The sequence below is a fragment of the Anguilla anguilla genome, chromosome 2 (assembly GCF_013347855.1).
Source record: "Anguilla anguilla isolate fAngAng1 chromosome 2, fAngAng1.pri, whole genome shotgun sequence".
Taxonomy (NCBI): Eukaryota; Metazoa; Chordata; class Actinopteri; order Anguilliformes; family Anguillidae; genus Anguilla; species Anguilla anguilla.
The window spans coordinates 45,582,916-45,594,389 of NC_049202.1; the positions used below are offsets into that span (position 1 = coordinate 45,582,916).

The 11,474-nt window shown below is 39.4% G+C and overlaps 1 protein-coding gene across 1 annotated transcript; it reads right to left on the minus strand.

The window, feature by feature from the left end:
- Positions 1-868: 868 nt before the first annotated feature.
- On the minus strand, positions 869-10,910 carry LOC118220059 (galanin receptor 2b-like). The gene is made up of 3 exons (XM_035403661.1): positions 10,694-10,910; positions 4,916-5,306; positions 869-1,894 (listed from the first exon to the last, which is right to left on the minus strand). Exons 2-3 carry the CDS (start codon positions 5,287-5,289, stop codon positions 1,135-1,137), a joined length of 1,134 nt encoding a protein of 377 aa, XP_035259552.1. The 5' UTR covers positions 5,290-5,306; positions 10,694-10,910; the 3' UTR covers positions 869-1,134.
- Between the last annotated feature and the right edge of the window lie 564 nt (positions 10,911-11,474).

Consider the following 11,474-nt stretch of genomic DNA (forward strand, 5'->3'; position numbering starts at 1 on the left):
CAAAGCAGCATAAAAAGCTTCAAGGTGGCTGTGGCTAAGAGGACGAGAGCCATGGGGAGTAGCAAAATGCCACCTGGACACTAGCTAAGGCTTAATCAACCTCAGCTGTGTCATCTTAGCTCGGGCACCTGGGTGAGGTATCTGATGTTGAAAGACCCGAAATGCCCAATGACCCCAAGTAACATCACTAATGATGTGCCCAGGAGCATCAAAGATGCATGATTTTGACATTTTGAAGCAGGTCGCCAATGTTTAAAGTTGAAAAATAAGATTTGTTTGTTCAGGTTTCTCCATTAAGCATACTCCATACTGGTATAGAAAGGTTACAATGTTGAAATGACTGGTAATAATTACAAACTGTACATATGATAAATTCATTCATCCCTATTTTATGTTTTAAAAGCTTTTATATTTTTTCTTCAGTCCTACCAAACCTAATATCCTAATATACTATTATTGTTAGATAAACACAAGCATACCTAACGTATTTGGAAAACATGTCTGAAAGGTCAAGTGCTAAGGTATACCTTAATATTGTGATGAAAATGTTTATTTTCTCTTCTCTAACTGTAGTTATCTATATCAATGAGAAATTGTTGCATTGATAACAGTTGTATAGTCTATTGAGACATATTGTATCCACCATAACAAAGAACATATAATAATCCATATTTTATATTTGCCAAAAATGTACATAAGTAAAACATTGGCAACAACACTAACAAAGGCTGAGAAATGACAACATATTTGTTCTTTTAAAGAATGTAAACATTTTCACAGTTAATATGTATAATTCCACTATATTGTCAAACTTAATGTTAGCCATTTAAAAAGCATCATGCTTCAATAAAAAAGAACACCAGAGTAGTTAATTCATTAAATTTATATTGACGAAAGAGAATCACACTCAAAAAGCGAAGCGAAGGAAAACATTACAGAATATTCAATAAGATCAACGGTCAATGTTGCTTCAATAACTTCATTTAAACAGAAAGTCTTTTTCATTACATTACATTATAGGCATTTAGCAGATGCTCTTATCCAGAGCGACGTACAACAAGTGCATCAGTTCAAGCCAACATGTCCTTTGAACATTGTTTGCTGTAGTCTTTTGAATTCTCTAATCTTTCTCAGTCAAGATGGCTGTTGGAAAGGCAAAGTAACTACCATTGCAGCCTCTTCTGGAACAGCTGGGGAACGGTTACCCATTTCACAATCATTCCTTTGAGCATTCTCATTCATTTGTGATACCTCTGTTGACCCTGTCTCAAACCCGGGCACAGTGTTGGCCACATGCACAACATGTACCTTGTTCCTGCCTTTTTTGCTCAGAATGCAGCTGAAAACCTTTTTGAAGCCTTTGCGGAAGTGCTTAGACACCAGGGCGTAGACGATGGGATTGAGGCAGGAGTTGGCGTAGGCCATGCAGTGGGACAGCAGTCTGAACGCGTACGTTGTCTGATTGAAGGGGAAGTCTCCGTATAGGTAGCACAGGATCACCACGTGGTAGGGTAGCCAGCATATACAGAAGAGCACAGTGACAATGATGATCATCTTGGTGACTTTGCGCTTGGCTCTCTTGGACTCGGACATGCCGTCCAAGGGGTCCACAGCAGTCCAGAGGTACTTTATAGTCCTGGTGTAGGAGAGGCTGACAATGAGCACAGGCATCACATACCCAAACACAAATGTGCACGTGTCCAGAACTTTGCGGTTATGTTCTGTCCAGCCAGGAACGCACACATTGCCGCTGGCAAAGTCAATTAGGTCATAGTAGCTTAAGTAGGGCCCTGCAAAGACCAGAGACAGGCCCCAGATGACTGCCATGGCAGCAACCGCATTGCATGGTGTTCTCAACTCTCTAGACCGCAACGGGTAGCGGATGGCCAGATACCTACAAAACAAGAATGCACAAACCCATGCCTTTTATTCCATAATATAAACTTTCATGCAATGTCACAGTTTATCCAAAATGTCATTCATCTTATGTTTTATGCACACAAAAAACATATTTTTTTATAATTTGCAATGTATTGACAATACATGGTTCATTTTGTGGTCATTCCAAGGGGTTTGTCTGAAAGGCATTAATGTACTGAACAATGTATTTTGTTAACATTGTTTATTTGTTAACAATAGACGTTGGGCCTATTTTCGCAGTCAAGGCACAATTATGAAATTCTGTTAGTAACTCAAGGCGCTGGCAAATTAGGGTGTGCCGAACGTAATTTTGGTAATTTTGTTACTCCAGGCCTTAGTGCCATTGCAGCACAGTTGGAAAAGAGGCTGATTCGAATAAGAAAAAATCACTGTAGGTGTGGTGGGAGTTTGGCTTCATTAATGCCAATCAGTTTGCCCCATTTCTTTCTCTTTAAAAACAGTGTGTTAGCGCCACAGCTAACTGCTAATTTTGTCCAAAGAGCAAGTGTATTGAGAGGCTCTGTTACGAGTCTACATACCATTACTTGTGATATCAAAACAAAGGTGAAACCAAATTGTCTTCATTTTAATAATTATTTTCACACTCAAACACAATATATTTTTATGTGAACAATTCTGCAGGGTAAGCATTCCCAGACAGGCATAGGAGCCGGAGGCAGCTGGCAGTGACCCCTCCACTCAGCCTCTCCATTGTACTGCAGCTTCTACTGTTTCAACAAGCATTGCAGTTGGCAAACCACAGGACAGGAAAGAAGCAGGTGCTTTTATTTTTTGAATTATCTACAGCCTTTTTGTTTCTTTACTGTAAATTTTGTATAATACAGTTGTTTCAAATAGACAAAACAATTTCACCAATCCAACTAAGTTTAATTAATTTCTGACATGCACTTGATAAGATTAAATCTACACTTACTAGGGAAACAGCTCCACAGCCAACCGGTCCCTGCTCTCTTGTGCACCCTGACTCTGTAATCTCCATTACAATTGTCACATGCTCAGAGTCTCACTCTGCCTTTCTACATATGAAAGTTCTGTAATGCATCCTTTGTGAGGTCTATGTCACTTCTAAGGCATATGACTATATTGTGTAGAGCAAATCATGCCACAAAGAATGCACTGACTTTCGGAGGGCTGTATTGTAATGTACCACCTGTCCCATCTAGACACCTGAAATGCATTTTTAACATTCCAAAGGAATAGGTATGCACAATCAATGACCCATCCTTGCCAAACGTACAATTAAAAGCAAGTTTCTGGTGTGTTCTGGGCTTAATGAATGGAGTAAGTAGCCAGAATATTAAACAAATGCATATCTTACACTATTTGATGGGTGTAGACCCAGTCTTCCACCTCCGCTGTGTCTCTCATTTCAGTATCTTACACTGTTAATTCAATACAGATGCATTGCCTAGTAATTATCCAGCATTAAAATGCAAAACCGAACACAGCTTAAATTTCGAATAGTCAAATTAAACTAAACGAAAAATATTTCTCGCATTTGTGTTGTGTGTCTGTGCATTCCTATGTGTGGTGCATTCATAACACCGCCAAATTAACACAATGAGCCAGAGTTTGAGTAAAATCTGGACTGGGTTGGTTTAAGCGCAGTCATTTTATTCAACACCAAACTTGCACAGCACCAAATGTCCCTACTAGCACACCCCCTATTGTGTAGCTCAACACATTTTGATGCGAACAGGTTTATTGCAGACCATGAAACTACCAAACCTGGCAAAGGTGAAAAATATTTCATTTGTGCAAGATGAAATTTGCAATTCCGCTTGCAGCCTGGTGCAATTGTGCTTGTGTTGTCACAAAAATATGGCTCATTGTGTCCTTCAACCATTGTCAAACTCAACTGCATTAACACAAACTGATTTCACTGCAAGAAAATGTTCTTATTAATCTCCTTTCTTCATAAAAGGAAAACAAAGTCAGTCACTGTTTATGACACTCACTGTGAATGTGAAGCAGCCCATAGTTTTTTATCAGCTAGTGTTTGCTGAGAACAAAGTAATAAATTACTGCTCTCACCAAAATACAGCACATCATTTTCTGATTGTACATATTGTTCTTCATAGCCTCTTTTACAGCTCCAGACTGCTACAGCTATATTCAATTTCCTCTGTTGTTCATTTTTATTTGTTTCACTTTCTCATTGATTGAACATACTTTCACAATATAACCTTGACTGCAGTCTTCAGCATGTTTCCAATATGAAATTTTATTGTTCAGCTTTGAGTTGTTGTCTCATCTGTCTAGACTTGTGCAGGACTTTGCCAATTTTCTGACCTGCACAACTTTACGAAAGGTGTTATATGTTATCCAGTTTTCATCTTGGCAATGAAAGTTTAACATGTTAGCTAACCATTAAACATGCACGAAGGCACCATAATCTTAGATTAAAACAGGACAATGTAAATGTAATTACAAATGTAGTTATATAAAGCTAGCTACCACACGATGATGTGCATAAATGTATTTTCTACTTGTTTGCTTCAGATTATTATTATGAATACATGAAGATATGGTCGAAACAGCATATTTGCCATATGTGTAAATATGTGTGCAAGTTCATATGATGGCACACATCTTCACTGTGTTACTAAATTGTCACTCTAAATTGTAACCTCACTGAAATTGTCCTTTCGAATGAACAAAACTTGAACAATATCTTAAATTAAAAGTTAATTTAAAATATATTAAACTGCTCATTCTTTGTCAGAAACATTTTACTAACACTAGTCTAGACGTCAGTAGAAACTTTAACAAAAGTTGTTTGTTTTCATGGATCAGCTTTTCTGCAAAACATCAAATCGGTACAGAATAAACAATTTAAAAATGCTTCCTGCATGCATTATACATTAACTGGGAAATAGGTGTTCTTTTATTCTGTTGATTGTCATGATGGACCAATTATAGGCATGGCCTTTCTCATATTAGCAGTGAAAGGCATGAGCAAAGGGCACAGTACCTGTCAACAGAGACAGCGGCCAGGGTGAAGCTGCTGGCGTACATGGTGAGGTTGATGAAGAAGTGGACAGCCTTGCACATGAAGGAGCCAAACACCCAGCCCTCCAGGGAGTAGATGGTCGCTTGGAAAGGCACGCAGAAGATGATGAAGAAGAAGTCGGCCACGCTGAGGTTGAGAATGAACAGGTTGGTGGTGTTGTAGCCCATCTGCCCGTTCCTCAGGAGCACTGCCAGCACCAGGCTGTTGCCAATGGTGCCGAGCAGGAAGATGAGCGAGAACACCACTGAAACAATCACGCTGGCGGGATTGAACTGGTAATTCTCTGATATGTTCCCAGGGCCCCCCATTTTGTTGAAGTCCTCGTAATCTGACATGGCTGGTTGAATTAATCCTAAAGACAGGAAAATGCGATATTATGTTTCATCTTGTCTCAAACATGATTGCCAGTAGCTGAGGAAACAACGGTTGGTAACTTTGTAGACAGTCATTTACAATGTATGTCTCTGTCAATTAAGTTTAAATAACCATGAACAGATAAATGACATTTATACACCAAAAATGCACAATCTGTTCTCACAATAGTTCAGTTTTTTCATTTATTATTGGCTACATTTACACACCTGTGTACTGTATATATTTAGATGATTTGTTGCTTACTCATTGACTAATGCTCTGTTTTTTTCTCTCTAATGGAACAGATAATTAACTAGATTAAAGCACCACTACTGCACCGATGTGCTTAATTAAAATAAATTACAAGTTATTAGGTTATGTTATGATACATCATCTCCTAGACGCTATGTAATTAGCTTAATCATGTGAGTCCACATGTGGTGCTGTCAAAGGGCCAATGTCTTATCATGATAGATGAAAACTTCAAAGAGCCGACAGATAAACCATAAAACACGATCGATTTAAAATAAAAAGTGCTCTTTTAGCTTGAATTCATTAGATTTGATTTTAAGATTTATGAGAAGATAAGTCAGCAATTATTAAAGTTTATACTGTAAGTTAAAAATAAATTTAAATCTACATTTTTCAAGTGCTAAAGGTAGGCTATTGGGCATTAGCATTTCAATGAAAATACTACACATTCATATTTTTGCTAATAAAACTATGAGTGTGATATGGACCTATTTGCAACATTGTAGTCAGTTTGGTTTCGGATTGTAAACAAAGGGAGCTTTGTTGTTGTTCACCAAACCTTGTGCAATGTTTTAAAACAGTTGCTGTAGGGTTATTTTGCTACCTTGGTAAACAGAATACCTAAATGACTTATTTAATCTCTGTAGAGCACTTGGGGAGAGGAGGCATCCATTCAAATTGCCCATTTGTGTCATTAGTGCAGAGGATGCAAATTGCTTTGTATTAATGTCCTTGGGTTTTTCTGCAGCCGGCTTTGAGCTGACACTTCAAGGGGATTCAGAGCTGCACCAATGACAGCGCTTGCCTTTCTAATCAACTTATTAATGCTTGCTGTTGCACTGTGAAGTATGACATAAAAAACACAAGCCACCACATTCTTATAAAACATCAGTTATCTTCAAACATGAAATGCTCTGTATTTTCTTAGAAATAACAGACTCGACGGTCCCTTTGGTATAAGACATTTCCCCTAATGATGACATAATAAGGAGTCATCTGAATAAGACGGGCTTTATTCATTTTCGGTCTCTAGAGCAACAAAGGAAACACTTCAGAAGGGTTGCCTCTTTGCAATTGCTTTCCCCTACTTTTATTTCTCAGAGGGTGTTACACAATTTGGTTGCCATGCTATGAGGAAAGAAAACAGTGTATATTCTTAAGCTTTGAGCAGGGATAGCATGTCTTCAAACCTCTGCAGTACTGTGCAAACCCGACAACTGTAATAAAAGTAATACACAAGGGGGTGGGGGTTGGTGGGGGGTGGGAGTTTCTGTGCTATCCATAGGTAAAGGGACTGAGTGGATCCTAATGCAGAAAAAAAATGTAATACAGAAGTCTTTGAGGTTGTTGGAAATGTAAGCACGCCATTTTGTTGTCTGAAAAGGTGACAAAAGAAAAGAAATGTAGGAAGTTAGTACAATGCATGCTATAGTCATCTAGTACATACTTATGTGGACAAATGGGCCATGTCCATATGCTTTAGGTATAGTTATCCAGTTATAATCACATCCATCTGCATGAGACTCTAAGCAGTTTTTATTTAAAAATGACTAAGGCTGTTGCTTCTCATGTGCTCTACGTAAATATAATGAGATTGCACTATTATAGATGCAATGTGACAAAATATTACTTCCAGTTTGGGTGAAAATAAGATGAGATAAAATAAGATAAGATGACATATGCTTGCATCCACAGTAATCACAGGTACGCGATGATATTTCTGATAGTGATTGACAGTGAGGAAACATAAGTAGCTCCCAGATAAGGGCAGATTTTCTTGCACAAAACACTGTGCAAAGCACGATTTATGGATGAACAGTAGCTTTGGACCATTAGAACATTTTTATGAGATGTTTATTCTGTATCCCAACAAGAGGGTGATGCACAATCCAAATATCAAATAAAAACCCAAACAATACAAATATCAAATAAAAAATTTAAATGTGGCCATAATTACGAGTTTCAGCTGAAGGCTTTGTTCCTTTGTGTCTCCAAGCTGTTTGTCTTTTTTGCTGTTTTCTGTATCTTATGAAAAGTCTTCAGGGAGATTGACAGCCCTATTATTTATAGCTGGAACAGACTCAGTGTCCTGCAATCCCACAAAGGCAGCTCAAAGAGATCTGATTCCCAGCTTTGCTTGAAGCTGTCTAAGAGGTGATTTCACATGCCACATTTCAGTTCAGATCCTAATCATTCATTCGTTAGATTATATGAATTTATTTAATTTTTTAGTCTGTTGATTCACTGTAAAGAAAATCCCATTTAATTCAGTTGAGTTTACTACAAGGTTGCTAAGTGAAGTTTGAAAGGTTTGCTGGCCCAGGCATTGTAGACAGGTGCTTTAGCTCCAGAATAGCTCTGGGGAGTGTTGCTTGGCATGTGTTATGCTTATTGTATGCTTGTATTCAATCAATCAATCAATCAATCAAATTTTATTTATATAGCGTATTTTACAACAGTTGTCACAATACGCTTTACAGACAACCCTAGCCTAAACCCCCACAGGAGCAAGCCTAAGGCAACAGTGGCAAGGAAAAACTCCCTGTGGCAGATGGGGAGAAACCTTGGAAGGAACCAGGCTCAAGGGGGAAACCCATCCTCCTCTGGTCGGCTCAGGGTGCCGACTGGTGACCAGCATGTCAGCCAGTTTATGCACAAGATATGATATGTGATGCGGCTCAGATGATGGGTGGGGCCGGTTGGCGGTGATGGGGAACAGCAGGTGGCGGCAGATGTGGGCAGGGTGGAGGCAATGACGAAGGAGGGGCTGGACCGCAGAGGTGGGGGAGACCAGACGACTCTCGCTGCACTCTCGAGGGTTGGGGCAAGAGCCCCGCCGGCAGCGTGGGGAAGAGGGTTAAATCTCTATTGCTGTATGGTTTATAATATGAATACAACTGGACCCCATATGTAATTTTAATATTGATAAACTCATCATCAAATAACCTAATTTTGGCTTTGACCTGATATACTACACCAGTCACCTATGGGATGTATGATCAGTTAAAAATGAATCCAGCTTGATTTATCATCGGTGTGGCTCACTCTTAATCAAGAAAATATCACCCCAGCATGCATAGGACCTGGTTTTCTATAGTTATGGGTAACATGGCTGCAAAGCATGATGCCAATGAAAGAGGGAGGGGGTGTATTCCTGCCCCTTGCCCAACGCACGCTGGGATAGGCTCCAGCACCCCTCGTGACCCTGCTCAGGATAAGCGGGTATAGATAATGGATGGATGGATGTATATGGCAATTAGAAACAAGAACATTACTCATACACCCACTTATGAATCTAGGCTCCCATATGATGTACTAAAAAGAAGTCAGTAAAAACATCCAAATTGAAAGAGAGAGAGAGGCTGGGAAATGAATCCTACCAGCAGGTCTCCCCTGTGTCCTTAATCATGCAGCTTTAATCAAGACCAGCAGGCCAGGCCTTCCTAGAAAATTAGCCTTTCAAACTTCAGTGCCATGAGAACACAAGTAATAATGTAACTAAATCAATAATGGAACTAAAAAGAAGTTAGGGGGTTGGGGTGGTGGTGGGGGTGTTTCATGTTCATTTACGGCAGGGGTTGGCTTATATAAAAACTGACATAAGCCAGAAATGACTATCAGTAATTAACTGCTGTGTTTTCCTGTTCTGCCAGCACTCTGCCAGTATTTCTTTATCTGTCGCCCAACAAACACTGAGAATGAATGACTCCCAGTTAATAATTAAAAACTAATCAACCCCTTGCACTCTCTCTGTCTCTCTCTCTCTGTCTCTCTCTCTCTCTCTCTCTCTCTCTCTCTCTCTCTCTCTCTCTCCCCCTCTCTCTCTCTCTCTCTCTCTCTCTCTCTCTCTCTCTCTCTCTCTCACACACAAGAGGTGTGAACCAACTATAGCACTGTCCTACTGTTTTTTTTTATTTTTTACACTTGATTCTGCAAATTGGCACAGGCTTACTAGCCTTCACTACTTCAGTGTCAAAAAGCTGTACAGAAGCTTTTGGTTGTGAAATGGCATGGCAGAGGGGATATACTGTCAGGAGCCACTGTTAAAAGGGAGCTCTGAATTAACACAGTTGAATGCCTTGATTAAAGCAGTGAGAATGTATACCTCCCACTGTGTCAAAGCATCATGAATGAAAAAGAAAACCCTGAGCTGGAGAGTGGCAATACAGATAGAGATTGTATATGTGTGAAGGTACTGCTGACTCTTTGGAGAAAAGTGGCTTTGATGGAGACTGGATTCTACCCGTGAATGTCTTGTACTATATCATACACCCTTGCACAAAATGACTGAAATCCACGGGCCCCCGATCGACCAGCAGGGTTCACTAGCTCAAAATGTGACTGAACCCCATTCGACTGAACCCTAACATTCCCTGGACCACACAATCACCAACTGCATTTTGCCCTATGGAGCTACCAGCACTGAGAAGGTTGACCATATTTGATACAACTGTGGAACTACACCACAACATTGCATATAAAAGCATATAAGCATATAAATGTAATCAAATGTAATTTTAAAAGGAAGGGTACAATATGTGGTAAACCAGTGCTAGAATTTATAGTCACTGGCACAAATGATAAACTGAAACGAATCTTCTTACAAACTAGAACAGGTCATTATATTTTTCCATTTAGCAGATGCTCTTATCCTGGGAAACACACACAAATTAAATGTTTTATAGGCCATGCACACAGCTGAATATTTGTAATAAGGTAATACAGGTGAAGTACCTAGCTGAAGAGCCCCAGCAGGGAATGGAACCCATAACCATTGTATTGCACAACAAATCACTAAACAATATTCTGTGCAGCCACACACACACACACACACACAAACACACACACACAATAGAATAAAAGTCCGAACTACAAAATACATTATTTACATTTACTCTAATGCAAATACAATTACACTTATGGTTCTTATGGTTGAATGTGTTCTAAAAGTTAATATAAGCACATTGCTGGATTCTTCTACAAGGTAATCTCATTTTGTGCTGGACGGAGCTGACAAATCTGTCAAGCTCAGAAAAGCTATACTAAAGACCAATGGTATCACAAAAAAATAAATCTGAAACTCCATATAGAAATCTCTGTGGCGTTCTTTCAGAGGAGGTAATCAGCACTCACCAAGGCTTATCGATGCACCAGGTTTCCAATCTTCCAGGTCTCAGGTTCGCAGTTCACAGCAGTCATTCATTTCTCATGACACTTCCTAAAAACGTGTTGTGCGTAATGCTTCCGTCCGATTCTGCAGGCACTCTGATCCTCTCTCACACTAAATGCCTTTGTGCTCCCTCTCTTCCTCTGCCACCCTCTGCCTTTCTCTCCTCTCTCACATTGCCTTTCTCCCTCCCTCATTCTCTTGTCTTCCCTCTCACGTATGAAAGCTCCTCCTCCACTTTAATTTGGCTAACTGTTCATTCTTCACTGTAAAACCGAGCTGCATTGACCTACAAGATGGTTCAGCTCTCATCATAACAGAAATGTAAGTGGGGATAGGGGGTCTTTTTCATTTGGGGGTCTTTTACCCTGCAAACAAATTGATCTGACCTCGAAGAAGGTAAGAAGATGTATGAATAATTTATCTATGTTCTTTACTCCGATCTACATTATAGCTTCTTAAGGAAAAGTCAGCCTAAAAAAATGTTAAATTGGCTTCATCTTCTTCCTCTAAAACAAAGCTGCTATTCTGAACAAAAGCCATGGTGACTGGGCTTATTTATGCATGTTTCAAATATTCATGCACAAAAAGACCTTTGTTTCCTTTCAGATACTCCTAAATTAGATGTTTCACAAATAGTTTTAAATGTGTAAATCAGTATAAATAACACATTGCGACAATGCTGAATAACCACGGTTTCATCGTTTAAACCGTGGACAAGCTTGTCATCAGTTATCTTAAACATGA

Coding starts and splice junctions, on each gene's coding strand:
- LOC118220059 (XM_035403661.1), bottom strand. CDS start 5,289: ATGTCAGATTACGAGGACTTCAACAAAATGGGGGGCCCTGGGAACATA. Junction 1,895..4,915: donor GCCGCTGTCTCTGTTGACAG/GTACTGTGCCCT, acceptor CTTGTTTTGTAG/GTATCTGGCCATCCGCTACC.